Below are 15,140 nucleotides of genomic sequence, written 5' to 3'. Positions count from 1 at the left end.
TCCCTACTGTGTGTGTGTGTTGTGTGTGTGTGTGTGTGTGTGTGTGTGTGTGTGTGTTCCTGTACATACTACTGCGTGTGTATACATTGGGACATCGCCCCATTCAGTCTGTGGCATGGAACCACCATTGAGGAGAATTCAAACGCAGAGTCAACTGAGCAACAGGATCAGGTTGCACCAAAGATAAACGCAGTGCCCGTCGTTTGGACACATTATGGCTTCAGTAAAGACAAACCAAAGTAGTAAGTTGTGCTGGTAAAAGGAGACTTTGAGACAGTTACCGGTCACCGTGAGGTCTCGGTTGTTTCAGTTATCTTTTTGTTTACAAGAGATGCTGTTTATTTTCTACTTTTTACATGGCAATATCTCAAATAATTCAGTGTTTCGCACATATTAGAAAGCAATTTGTGAATTGGTGTGTGTGTGTGTGGGGGGGGGGGGTGTGACATCATATGCTCATTTTCATACAGTATGTGTAACGTCATTACACAATAATTTGAATTAAGCTCAGTGATTGTGTCAGCATGGTAGATAGAAAGAAATAGAAATCTTTAGCCAAACAATCAAAAAGTCAGTACAGGAATTTATCTTACCTTATAATTAATACTTAGGTAGCTTATCTTTGAAGTAAAAAAGAAATGCTACCAAAGGAGGTAAAAAGATCAAAAAAGAATTCTCAAAGAAGGCTGGCTTGCCCAGGGCCTGGCCAGCTCAGCTGCATCTTTCTCCCATTGCATCCCGCTGTCTCTCCTGCCTACACAGGACCCAGCACCCTGTCCCTCCTCTTTCTACCTGCCTACGCACAAGGGGTGGGGAGGGGCTGCTCCTCACAAAACAGATTCAGAAGGAGGTGACTGTTTTGGCGGCCACAGTAGGGAAATACCTTGTGTGCTCGCTGGACAATAATGGCAACTTTTTACAGAAAGTCGCTGTCTTTTCTACAGAAAGTCGCCAGATTTGTTGCTAGATAGATAGATAGATAGATAGATAGATAGATAGATAGATAGATAGATAGAAGATAGATAGATAGATAGATAGAGATGGATGGATGGATGGATGGATGGATGATGATGTTTATTGATCCCAAGAAAAATGGGAAATTCCTGTGTTACAGCAGCAAAATCAGTCAAAAAGCACAAATATAAATATAAATGAAATACTAGGAAAAATATACATACATACAATATACATGAAATAATAATACGAATAAAGTAAAAAGAACAAATATTTGAATATGTACAGGATGGGGGAACAAAAATGTGCAACTGCTTAAATAATATGCTAAAATGTAAATTTAAATAAACCAAATGTCCAGGTTGCATTAGTGCAGTAGTGTGGTGTCCAAAAGTCTCATCTAGCACCCAGAGATGACGTGTTAAAAAGTGTTATTGCTTGTGGAATGAATGATTTTCTGTAGCGGTCCGTGCGGCATCGAAGCTGTCGGAGCCTCTTAGAGAAGCTGCTCCTCTGTTGGACCAGTGTGGGGTGGAGAGGATGGTCGGGGTTATCCATGATAGATAACAGTTTGTTCAGTGACCTCCTCTCCACCACAGCTTCAAAAGTGTCCAATTTGCAGCCGATCACGGAGCCAGCCTTCCTGATCAGTTTGTTCAGTCTGTTTGTATCGCTGGCTCCGATGCTGCTGCCCCAGCAGATGACGGAGGAGAACAGAGCGCTGGCCACAACAGACTGGTAGAAGATCTCCAACATCCTGCTGCACACGTTGAAGGATCTCAGCTTCCTCAGGAAATAGAGTCTGCTCATCCCCTTCTTGTAAACAGCAGTGCTGTTGATCTTCCAGTTCAGCCTGCTGTCGATGTTGACACCCAGGTATCTGTAATCCTCCACCATGTCCACGTCACTTCCCAGGATGCAAAGGGGCTGCGGAGCCGTTCCCTTCCTCCTGAAGTCGATCACCATCTCTCTGGTCTTATCTACGTTCAGCAGCAGGTGGTTCTTACCAGACCACTCCACAAAGTCCTCCACCAGTGCCCTGTACTCCCCCTCCTGTCCATCCCTTATACACCCAACAACTGCAGAGTCATCAGAAAACTTCTGTAGGTGACATGACTCCGAGTTGTACTGAAAGTCTGAGGTGTATAAGGTAAACAGGAAAGGAGACAGCACAGTCCCCTGTGGGGCCCCCGTACCACTCACCACCACATCAGACAGAACATGGTCCAGGCGGACAAACTGTGGTCTGTCTGTCAGGTAGTCAGTGATCCAGGAGACTATGGACGAACCGACACCCTTCACCCGCAGCTTCTCACCAAGTAGCAGAGGCTGGATGGTGTTAAATGCACTGGAGAAATCAAAAAAATGTGATTCTCACAGTGCCGCCACCACCATCCAGGTGCAAATGAGCCCGCTGCAGAAGATAGATGACAGCGTCGTCCACTCCCAGACAAGGCTGGTAGGCAAACTGTAGAGGGTCCAGAGAAGAACTCACCTGCGGCCTCAGGCAGGCCAAGACCAGCCTCTCCAGCACCTTCATCACATGAGATGTGAGAGCCACTGGGCGGTAGTCCTTAAGGCCAGATGGAGTCGACTTCTTGGGGACCGGGACAAGGCAGGACGTCTTCCATAGCAGCGGCACCCTCTGCAGGCTCAGGCTCAGGTTGAAGAGGTACTGGAGAACACCAGACAGCTGACTGCCGCAGGTCTTCAGGACCCTGGGGCTGATGCCGTCCGGGCCAGCAGCCTTGCGCTGGTGTAGCCTCTCCAGCTGTCTCTTCACCTGGCCAGGTGTGAATGCAAAGCAGGGGGGGAGCTTGAAGTGTCAGTGGGGGGAGGAGAAATGTGGTGTAGTGGTAGTGGGGGGAGTGGGGGGAGTGGGAGTGGGCTGCTAGTTGCTTTTATGGAAAAAAAAGTTGCTAAAACTAGCTACAAAGTTGCTAGGTTAGCAACACTGTTTTTATGGAGGCAGACACCGTGTGCACAGATGAGAGGGTCTGTGCGTGCGTGCGTGTGTAGAGTGACAGAGAGACTGAGGAGAGCAGGGAAAGGAAATTCAGCTGAAAGAATGCGTGTTTTAAATAGCGTTGAAAAATCTTTTTTTATTAATAATGAAACGTAATGATAGCGGCCGCCACACATTAGTCTAAGTAAGCTATTTATTTTCTACTTTTTTTAGGAAACTTGCCTTTTCCATTCAAACTAAAATTTAACTTTTTTTACAAGACCTCTTCATTTCAAAATATTCAGTAAATAACCCTAAATAATTTATCAAATATTAAAAAATATAATTTAATGTTACAGTTTTTGGAACAGTCTTGTGCTGTATTTTATATAGCGCTTTTCCAGTCTTAACAACTGCTCAAAGCGCTTTTACATCTACAGGATACATTCACCATTCACACACATTCATACACTGTGGCTTTTCACACATTCATATACTTCAGTGTCTTGCCCAAGGACACTTCGACAATGACTGCAGGGGCGGGGATCAAACCACCAACCTTCTGATTGGCAGGCAACCGCTCTACCACTGAGCCACAGCCGCGCTTGTTACTACCCAATGTGAGTTGAGTACAAATGTGTGTTGTGAATGCTCAGATTTAAACTGTTTACGGCATAATGTGTCATACTGAAATTTGTGAAATACATAAAATAATAAACTTGTCTTTTCTGTCCGATGGCATCCGCACAATTCTGTGATTTGGTACAGTTGGTTTTAACACGTGATGCAAACTATAGGGGGGTACACATGAACTGTTTGCGAGATCACCTTTTCAAGTGTACTTGGATTGCACGGATTGACCAACTGTGCCTGGGTACGGTACACAATGTTCATTCTAATCAAACAAACTGGAATTTGGGATCAAGTGTATATTCAGATCCGCGCCCAGGTCTCAGATGCGTAAGCCCCTTACTGCTTTACATTCCATTATGGAAATTATTTCACCCCAGGCCCCCCACTTCATATGTGTCCGGCTCTACAAAAGGAAAAACCCTGGTATGTGTCTGCTTGGAATTGAATGTTGGGTTCTTGCTGCCTTTCCCTAATTGTGACATAATAGGCATAATAAACTTTGAGGTCTGTTTCATACATCGACCCGTTGTACATGATAGAGATTAATTCCTCTGCAGTGGCAGTTAACATAACACATTGACCTGCCAATTACCGTGCTGTATTCAAAGTTTAACATGAAATATAGGGCTGAGGCTAACAATAATGTTAACATAATAAACAGCAGGGTTATGCTATGTACTGACACTCCCCCACAGTAAAACACTGTAAAGCGTCTTGTAGTAGAGCCGCTGGCTTAGCTTTAGCACAGATACCCTCACAGTAACTCTTGTCAAAGGACCCTAAATGTGCTTCTAGTGATCGTCTAACCCACTTTCTTTCCAGCAAAAAAAACAGAGAATTTGTCTTACTTTGCAGTTTGCAGATTTGTTCCAAAATAAACCAAGTATACAGAAGAAAATTGATTTGAAATGCAGATTGTTAAATGTGTTTTTTTCCAACAGCATAATGTTTAGCATGCACCGTGCTCAGCTTGCTCCGCGGTTACCTTGGTGATTGGATATTTCCTGCTGATATGCCCTTTGGAGGTCATAGTCTTCTACCCTGACGTTTTTAATGAAGACTTAGTACCTTTTTTAAATCAAAGAACAAGATACTTTTATATCTAATAATGTTGTTTATCTTTTGTACTGAAGAGTTATCTGACAAAGTTGTTAATCTTTTGTACTGACGAGTCAACCAGGAAAGGGTCATGCTGTTCCAAGCCTTAGGAGTGTTCCAACTTTGAGTCACATTGTCTGTGGGAAAATTAATTCAACTATTACTTCTTGAACCAGAGGCGCCTGAAATAGCTGCTCTCACATCATAACTCAAAATTACTTGTTATAATTACGTGGTTATTGAAAATTGTGATATAAACATCATTGCCAACATGAACATAGGACATTAAGTCACAGGCTTATTATCACAGCTACCTATACCAACAATGGTACAACAAGGTGTGTACTGTGCATGTGGGAGCATGTTGCAGAGGAGGGCTGCTTGTTTGGGTTTTGCCACAGTAGTTTCCCAAATAAAAAGTTAAATTGTATTGTTTTAGCAAAATTTGAATCCCAAATGCTTTTTTTAAATTTTGTGGTGGGAAATCATGTTTGTAGGCCTATACTCTCTGAGTGCATAGCAGGGCTCTTGGTGAATTTGCTATTGACGAAGGTAGACATGTGGGAGTGGTGTTGCACAAGAAGAGGATTTAGCCTTTCCTCAACGAGATTTAGCACATTCTTCTTTCCTCGTCGAAGCCTGGGGGGGCATGTACTGAATTTGCTGAAAGATGCGAGTGGAGGAGAAGCTCTTTGTTGTGAAACCTGAAGGATATCTGAATGCTTTGTCAAACCATGTTTGCATGTGGTGGTTTGCAGCTTGTGACAGTGATTGCAGGTTCTGGGTTGTGTGAGTTCTAAAGGAATTGTCATATTGACATTAGCCACATAGGTCACTGAATGTTGAAAAAATCAAGTAGAATGACTCTACAGCTACGGACAAGATTTGTGTCATTTTGAATTTGGATGCATCCATCTGCATGTGACAACTTGTACTACATAACTTTAACTGCAGGTCATAGTCATGAATGGTCTTGGAATTAAAATCTTATATTTTTTTTATTCAAGCTGTCACAAGACATCTTCTTGACAAATTGTGGTTCAATAGAGACACATTGATTGGCTGATTTAGTGGTATTGTCAGTTGTGTAATGCAGCTTTGGAAGTTATTTATTGGTTTGTCTCAAAGCCAAGTCAACCTGAATTGACAGCCTTTTTCTAAAGCTAGTGAGCATTCACATCCTAATATTCTGGTAGAGGCTCTTGTATAGGACATGTTGTTTTTCACATATCACATTCAACATCATCTAAATGAATGTGCAAATATTAATAAAAATAACAAAATAACTAATTAAATAACTAATTTTCTCAGTTTTCAGCCTAATAAGCCATTTTTTTCATTCTCCTTTTCAGTAGTCTTCTCACATGCTCTCCTGTTAAGCTAATGCAACTCTTCAGTCACAGAGGATGACAAGGTGTTTTTGTAGTTTTGTTTCAACTTTCTGTCACTGTTTTGTTGTGGAGGGGATGGGGCAAGGAGAGCGTGATTTACAGCCCGCTGCTTAGAAGCCTAGCGCACCACACAGCCAGTGTACAGAAACGTCTTCCATGAGTTCACCTGGAACTCCCAGACAGCATGCATGTTTAGTTAGTCTGTTTCTCTATGCTGTTGTTGTGTTTCACATAGAACCGGTCTGGTTAAGGTTAGTGTAACTGATGTTATGGAGGTTCGCTAGAACAAGCACTGAAGTTAGCTAATGTGAGCTATTAGAGCTGACATAAAACGGCAGAGAGAAACAGGACATTACTTTTGGTTTGCAAGCTCCAGGTGAAGTTAAGAAAGCTGTTGAGATGTAATGTTACGGTAAAGCCAGAGTGTACCACGGTCAAGTCGTCGTGCACGCCAATGGAGAGCTTGGCTCCATTGTGTTTTTGTGCTGGTGGCCGTTCTTCTCCAGCAATTAGCGGTGGCAGACTAGAACACTTGTAAGCGTTTACTGCCTCCGTCAGGTCAGGAAGAATTGCATCCCCCGGTACTTACAGTACTGTAGAAAAACGAGTATCGTCACATTTTCAGAATTTTGGTACCAAAGTACCCAGACTGGGAACAGGTTATTCACTCAATAACTTTAGTCTCATCAGGGACTCACAGCTATTCATACTTGTCAACTCATAGTTTTTCTACAAAAAATGCCTTACAGTGGTCTAATTCAGTTAAATTTATGGCAAACCAACAAAAGAGCAGTTTTGAGTCTATATGAATGGTATGTGGTCTTCAAACACAGTCAGCCTTGATTCTCAGGCTCACACCCAGCAGCTCTTGTTGCAGGGAATTCAGCCTGGTCCGACTCATGTTGCAGAGTGATAAATCTGTTGCTAATCTCTCAGGCCAGATAGTATACTATCTGTGTGTCCCAGTCAGCTTGTCCCATGCTTATTTACACCCTTATTTCCAATACACTTCCTATTCCCATCACAAATAGGGAGGGTTCCCCCTTAGTCTCATGTAATTCATGCATGGACTGAAGAAGCTGCCCACTGAAAAAGGTTACAAGGCAAAGACTGTTACAAGGCTGCACTGCTTGCATCAACCTCAGAGGGGTGAATCAGTTTTTCACTCACTCTATAGGGAGCACTGAATAGTAATGGTTGGGAGGCTTGGAAAGGGAGCTAAGGAGGGGTATATCCAGGAACAGCTCTAATCTCCTGTGGGTGACAGACAAAGTGACAACAGGACATGGCACAGACACATGTCTTTGATACCCCAGGCCCCATGTTCAGCTTCAGAGCTGGAACCTAATCTACTGAGGTGCTGGATGTGGAGAAGGTCTTTAAGCACTATGCATTGCTTTAGTCAGAAATAAAATGTACTCTGTGGTTTTGTCACAGTGTGTTCTTTTTATGCAGAAATATTTCCTGTAGCTTTAAAACATTTAGAAATTTCCAAAATATAAGTGTGACTCTTTCTCTTACCACAGGCGACTTGCGGGGAATGACCTGTCATTCATCCACCCTGAAGCCTTGTCTGGACTGCATCTGCTCAAAGTCCTGTAAGCATGCACTCTCCCTGTCACCACCACCACCGTCAACACACACAAACACACACTCTTATGGCTGTGACAGCGTGAAGTTTTCCACACACTGGGGAAGAGAGTAAATATTGCAGTTTGGGGTAACATTGTGGTGCTGTCAGTTATTGCCACCCTAAACATAGTCATACCATTTACATCCACTTGGAATAGACTAAATGCCTTTTCCATCCATTTCCCAACAGTATCTGTGGCTGTGAAAACACTTAACAGACTTGCGTACAGGCCCTGTGTAAAAATTAGTTCTGCATAATTTAAGTCGGGCAGCACACTCTAGTGTGCTTGCACAGACTCGAACATGTTGGGCATCACACAAAGCACTGCTTTGTTGATTCTGCAACAGGCCAAGAGTACAAAGTCCTGTTGATTTACAGGTGAGGTCTTGGTTACATGACTGAAAACACAAACACATGGAGGTATTGTATATGCTTATCATATCAAGTAATTTATTCACATTGTTGCTTACAATTACACAAGTAAAAACAAACTGAAGTATGTTGACTACATGCAGCTCAAACCAACCCCATTCAAATCAGATTTGTGTCAGTGTTGAGAAATACTGCAACTATGTAAGCATACATTATTTTACATTATCTTAATAAACCGAATACTTTTAAAATAAAGTCTAAATAAAGTTATTGTTGTATACCTTTATTGGTGTTAAAAGTTTCTTCATTAGCTTGGCAACAGCAGTAAGAGAGTTCTCCGATAACTCTGTGAAGCCTGTGTCTCTTCCAAAGGGAAAAACTGTAACCAGTTTAAATCCATATAAACAACAGGAACACACAGAGGACAAAGATGCAATGGTGCAAGAAAATGTGTTGTGGGTTGAAATCATAATTGTTTGCCATTTTGCCTTCAGTATGCTCCAGAATAATCAGCTGAAGACTGTGCCCAGTGCAGCCCTGAAGAACCTTCACTCTCTGCAGTCTCTGTAAGTTATCTGAGTTAGCTGCTACAAAAATCAGTAATTCATGTTTATTTGTAAGAAATCACTCTATTCTGACAATCTCAAGCCATAATGTCACACCAGCCCTGTTAGGAAGTTTTATGAATAGCCCCTATTTTCTCTAGATGTTGCTCTTTATGGGAAAGCTATTTTGTCCTGAATTCCTGGACAGGAAGATGCGCTGCATTCATCAGTGCTGTTGTCAGAGAAAGCACTGCAGTGTATTTCCACAGCGTACCATCCAAAGTGGAAATTATAGTGTTTGTGCCAACCTAACAACCACATTTTCAACAGTTACTCACAAAGATAAAATAAACGCAACAGGAGTACTGCAGAACAGTTTATCTAATGTATGTAAAGATCGAAACATTGTGGGGCTGAAGATTTGCTAAACAAATGTATGTAAAAATAGGTATATAGGCAACAATGGAGTTTAGATTAAGCTTACTGGCCACTGATTTCTTACTGTGAACTACAGAAGAGATGCACTGAAATTAAAATCACTACTGTCAGATTCTTTTTGCCAGTTGTTGGTATGAAAATTTAACCTCACGGTTATAATGACCAAAATTATCACGGCTTTCGGTATTTTTAAAAGTTTGTTCAATATGTTCAGAAAGCACTGATAGGCATACACAAGATGAAATAGTATGAAATATCTATGAAGTTTTATTTGATGTTACATGTGAAGTTAGATGTGGGTCTGAAATATAAGCAAATAATAATGCACATTATTAAGCATCTGACTCACTAGGAACATAATTTACCAAAACTAAATGTTAGAGCCAACAGCATATTACAATAAACAATACTAAGAATTACATACATTTCTCTTTAATAATTAACATACATGTAACACATTTCTCAGTAGCACAAACTGAGAATAAGCCACATCTACTACAGCACACATGTAGCAAACCATGTAATACACCTTTAATAGCTAAGAATGTGGCTCCACAGCGCTAGTCTGTTTACTGGCGATTGCACCTTGGTAGCAAACAACCTGAATATCAACACGTGGCTGCACAAGTAATATTAAACAATCTGCTCATCAATCAGCTATGCACTAAGAAACACAACAACAGCAATATTATCAAGGTGATAATACTCTCTCTCTCTCTCTCTTCTCTCTCTCTCTCTCTCTCTCTCTCTCTCTCCCTCTCCCTCTCCCTCTCCCCACGTTGTAACGCGGGCTAAACTTATCCTCATTGTAGCAGAACACTTATTGAAGATAACGAGGCAGTAAAACCCATGACAGTTTAGCAAGCTACAGAATAATTTAAACTTACGGTTCAGGCTACCTACATCATTTCAAGAAGTCCGAAAACGGAAAGATAAAGAAAAAAGTCTGTTGCTGCTGCGTTCTGCTCCCTTCTCCTGTCTGAGCGCAGTGCGTGGCAACTTCAGGAGCCTCGGATGAAGCTGGGAAGGATTAAACACAAGGTTTCCACACAGTGGTAATCCACCGTGATAATAATGATACTTTAAATGAAAATGGTAATTGTTGTCATCAATATTTACCCTGGTTTACCGTTACATCGGTAATCGTTACATCCCTACTGTCTAAACAACTACTGAATGGATTGCAATGAAACTTTGTATAGACATTCATGGTCCCCAGACAATGGATCCCAATGACCTTTCCTCTGCCATCACCATGCAGTTCACAATTTTGGTTTCAAGTGAAATGTCTCAACAACTATTGGATGGATTGCCATTAAATTAGCATGATAACATGTCCAACTAAGATTGTGAACATGGTAAACATTATACCTCTTGAACTTTAGCATGTTAGCATTGTCATTGTGAGGATGCTAGCATTAGCATTAAGCTTAAACTACTGCTGTGCCACAGTACAGTGTCATATTGCTGCTAGTATGGCTGTAAACTCTTAGTCTTGTTAAAAAAAGTGCTGACTTTCTGACAAATTTACTTGAAAATCACACTTTAAAATCAGGTATTTTTTGCAACAAAAAACAGAAATAACATGCATTTGTGCCACAATTTTAGAATAAAAGTTCACACTCAAAATACAAAGATGCATTGTCTTATAGTTTGTCAAATTTCACAGACCAGACTGTACAGACCAAATTCACACAGATGACTGCCGTTCACCAAGGGCCGGTTCCACTCATGTATACTTTACTCCTGCTGCAGTGTTTGTTGTACTATAAACCCAGCAATAGCCATGTGCAAATGTAAGTCAGTCTTATTCAGCAAATCTGTTGCTAACGTTTCTCTTCTTATGTTGGATTGTTGCGTTTTCCAAGAACTCTTCTCGTCTTTACTCCGCCCCCTCACAATTTCCTGCTCCACTCGCCCTCAGTCTTCAGCATTGGTTTTCTGTGCCCACTAAATGTCATTATCATTGTGCATGGCTCTATTTTTGCCACCTTCAGGGACTAATGGAGAAATATACCCAGCTGGAGAACGCACAGAAAGTCCAGCTTTCAGCTATTATCACCCCTCTATAACCCTCCCCTTGACCCCTTGCTTCCCCTGTTCTTTTTTCTCCTGCTCTTCTTTCTTTTTAACAGATGTCTTTTCTCAGTGAGGGTTTTAAGGTCTGTAGCTGAAGTAATATGCTTTGACAGAGCCAGGACTTGGTTTGTACAAAGTCTTAGAGAGCTAAATGTCAATCAAGACTGTTTTTCTTCCAGCCCAGACACTTGAGGAATTTTGAGGGAGGACGAGACACTTAGTGAGGGAGGTTAGCAGGAGAAAACAGGATGGGGATGGTGAAAAGAACACTTGTGCATTCATAATACTGCTTGAATAAAAAACATTTTCTTTTTATCCCCCAACTCATGGCTCCGGTTTGAAAATATTGGTCCATTTTATTACGCACAGCTTGTCAGAAAAATGTCAAGTTAATTTATCAGATTTACCTTTTTAGCTTCTGCTCCTCTGCATTGCAAGGAACTGTTTTAGGTGCAAACACTCGGTTGCCTACGTTTGGAGGTATACAGGTTGTGGCTTACTGGGTAGAGTAAACATGAGTTGTCTGGTCAATACATGTCAAAATTAGGTGCTAGTTATTGCATTAACATAGTCTATGACCTTTTAATTCCTTGAATAAGTTTAAGTGTGGTCAAAATGTTGCTAAAATGTTACTGGTTAAGTGGGAGATTCAGATTTTACTCACAACATATCACAATTAAAAATATGATGCAATATCATTCACCTATCCAGCATTAAATTAAAGTTGAAAAGTCTACCTTCAACAGAAAACAGAAATTTAAGTACATTGTGCTGACATAATGCCTCTCTTTTCACTTGAAGTAAACATTTGAATGCAGGACTTGTACTGTGCGTACACACAAACACACAAACACACAGGGTCCTCGCTTTATAGTTAGATGACGATGACCTAGAAACGAGACAATAAAATTAGAAGTTTTGAGTTTAAAATTTTTTATAATATGATAAATGTGAATTTTTCTTTGTTGTTTTCTTTGCTGTTTGTAAGACATTTATAGCAATGCCATATGCCTGAGCCAATGTCAATATTATATTCGTTAAATTAAGCAATGCTTTCCTTAATTCTCTGTTCTGCAGTCGCCTGGATGCAAATCACATTACCACAGTTCCAGACGACAGTTTTGAAGACCTTCAGCAGCTGCGTCACCTCTGGTTGGATGACAACAACCTGACGGAGGTCCCCGTCGGTTCTCTGAGACACCAGGCCAACCTTCAGGCTCTGACGCTGGCACTTAACCGTATCTCGTACATACCAGACAATGCCTTCGCAAACCTCACCAGTCTAGTTGTGCTGTAAGTTATATTCAGCTACTGTTCTAGTTGTGGTTTGGAATTAAAATGTGCACTGTTGTGTTAAATTACAAATATTTACTGAAGTATATAAGTGCTCGCAAGGTCCAAGGCACTCTTCAGGCAAAAAATAAAAAAATATCCTTTTTATTTGATTGCTATTTCATGATGAAATTACTATTCAATCCTGCATGTAACAGTATAGATTAATTGCACAATGACCCCAAAAAACTCTGGGTTTCTAGGCTGGATGCTAAACCTTCTGTAAGGGATAGGAAGACAACAAAGATGTCAGCATAATGGGGTAACTGTTAGTTTTTAGCTCTAAAAGACAGTATGTTTCTACTTGTTATATTATGAAGTTACAAAGTTATGAATCAGAAGTGCTTGACCTCAGAAGGGATAAACTATGTTGATTATAGCGTCCCCTAATGGCCTGTCTTTACCAAAATTGGTACAGAGCCTCCGTGCAGCACGCAAAACAATCATCACAGGTTTTCTGTTGATAGCATTTACTGTGGCAGAAATATTGCAATTGCAAATTTCCTATTTAAAAGCATTGAGTTTTTAAACAAAACAAATAAATGTTGATTATAGCGGTCCCTAATGGCCAATCGTTGCCAGATTTGGTACAGAGCATTGTAGAGAGATGTTAAACACTGCTCTCAAGTCTATTGCTGATAACATTTAATTTGGCCGAGATATGATATATGTTTGGTTAGCTTGGCAGAGTAAATTTGTTTGGTTGTAAAATGTGCATACTTTAACGTAGCAAGAATCTATGAATAAGTTATTGTTGTGGCCATCTGGAGATGCTACATACCAGGTTTTATGCAGATCTGTCGCACGGCCTAGGACCAGTTCGAAAAAGTTGTTTTTGTGCTTAGTGCGATATTGCGGAAAAAAATTTGAGCGGAAATGGGTGGGGTCTATATCAGGTATCCTATCCTATATATACATATCCTATGTATGGTTTTGGAGTTACAGGGCCAAATGCAGTTTTTTCTGCTGAGAACCACCTAGTGGTGGAAGTGGGTCTTTGATGTGTCCTGAAAATGGTACGCCGTCACCATGTACACTTTAGGCTGTAGCGAGAGTTTGACGTGGGGAGGAATAATGGAAAATACTGTGATGATGCTGATGATTAATCCTTAGAAAAACAATAGGATTCCACAGCCCTGCTGTGTGAACCGCGTAGCTTTGCTACCGCGGTTCCCAGCCCCCTCGGGCTTGGACCCCTAATAATAATTAGCCCTATCATGAAACCGTCACTGGATTCAGTTCTTTAAAAAATTGTTTATACTCATCATTGAAAAGTCACACTATTTAGTTTCAGAGCACTTAAGTGAACTCCCCCAGGACAGCCAGGAGAACTTTCCATGCAATCTTCATAGACCTATACACTGAATAACTCAGCAGGAACAACCTGCTGGTGTACTTTTTTTAAACCTTAATTAACCAGGCACACTGACTTAGAACATTCTTTTGTTGACTAAAATGACCTGAGGGAGTAGCTGAAGAAGTCATTGGGTGTTAAGTAGATCAGGATATTTCTCAAGTAGAGAGCCAACACATGCAAAGTCTACAGTGGGTTTAAAGTACAGCAACAGTTTCTGAGCCATGCTGTGTAATAAGTGGATGGACAGTTTTTGGAGTTAACGTTTTTACATTTTTGGGGAATTTTTCCAATTAACTAACTTGAAAATCTATTAACTACCTGACCATGTATATTACTATCCAGTTAGTAAAATATGGCTGTACCTAGTGCTCTCCTCTAAATTAAAAAAAAGTGCAATTCCTTTTTAGTTTTTCATGCATTATACGCATTATTCTGTCACCACCAATCAATGCAAAGTACCTTTCCTTGTTTCCTACTCTAGCTCTGAATGTATCCTCTGAGCGACTGCAAATTAGTTTTGAAACATAAACATACTGTAGTATTTTTTTTCCACAGCTTATAGTTAATAAGTTAACAAAATGGGTTGCTACTCACACCCTGCTGTGTTTTTTTCATGCCCTTTTTGCAGTGAAATGTGCCATTGGGATTTGAATTTGAATGTTGGGAGGGAAATGCTAAAACCTTCTGTCAGAGGAACTCTCAAATATGTGATGATTACGAATCTGAGGGATTGTTCCAAACTGTTATACATTCACACAAACACACACACACATAGACTTACGTTGAGTGGTATTGCTGCAGGGTTAGTATAAACACGTCAGGATAAACAGGAAGAAAAGACCTTGAATCTATTAGGAATGGAAAGCCTATTGCATAAACACAAACCGTACAGACACCTGATTCACAAATCACACCCTGGCGTTCAGAGATGATTTGTGGAACGTCTTACAAAAGATGCAAAACAATAACTGGAATAAAAACTGTGATGAATGTGGAATATTATTTGAAATCTGTCATGGTATAAAAAAAAATCTCACAGATAGGTAAAAACTGCTTTTGCTTTTCCAGACATCTTCATAACAACAGAATTAAGGAGATTGGGGACAACTGTTATGCTGGACTACTGAACCTGGAGACACTGTAAGTGCACAGCAGTTATAGTCATACTGAGTGTGTGTGTGTGTGTGTGTGTGTGTGTGTGTGTGTGTGTGTGTGTGTGTTGGTGTTGTGTGTTGTTGTGTTTTGGTGTGTGCGTGTGCATGTTTTAACAGCCCCCCGACCCCCCCCACCCACCTCTGCTCCGGTCCTCTAGACATCATTGTGTCCACTTCCTCCTTTAATTGCTCTAGGATAAATAGAGCAA

General features: G+C 40.8%; 1 protein-coding gene across 1 annotated transcript in view; it reads left to right on the top strand.

Annotated features, from left to right (window-relative positions):
• The window catches only part of lgr4 (leucine-rich repeat containing G protein-coupled receptor 4), a 33,900-nt gene that overhangs the window by 10,430 nt on the left and 8,330 nt on the right, over nt 1-15,140 (top strand). The window contains exons 3-6 of the mRNA XM_032508141.1: nt 7,548-7,619; nt 8,521-8,592; nt 12,166-12,381; nt 14,846-14,917. Of these exons, the coding sequence (XP_032364032.1) occupies nt 7,548-7,619; nt 8,521-8,592; nt 12,166-12,381; nt 14,846-14,917 (432 nt within the window). The remainder of the gene's footprint in view (nt 1-7,547; nt 7,620-8,520; nt 8,593-12,165; nt 12,382-14,845; nt 14,918-15,140) is intronic.

Source organism: Etheostoma spectabile, chromosome 1 (assembly GCF_008692095.1).
Source record: "Etheostoma spectabile isolate EspeVRDwgs_2016 chromosome 1, UIUC_Espe_1.0, whole genome shotgun sequence".
NCBI classification, from domain to species: domain Eukaryota; kingdom Metazoa; phylum Chordata; class Actinopteri; order Perciformes; family Percidae; genus Etheostoma; species Etheostoma spectabile.
This window is presented reverse-complemented; position numbering and strand designations above follow the sequence as displayed.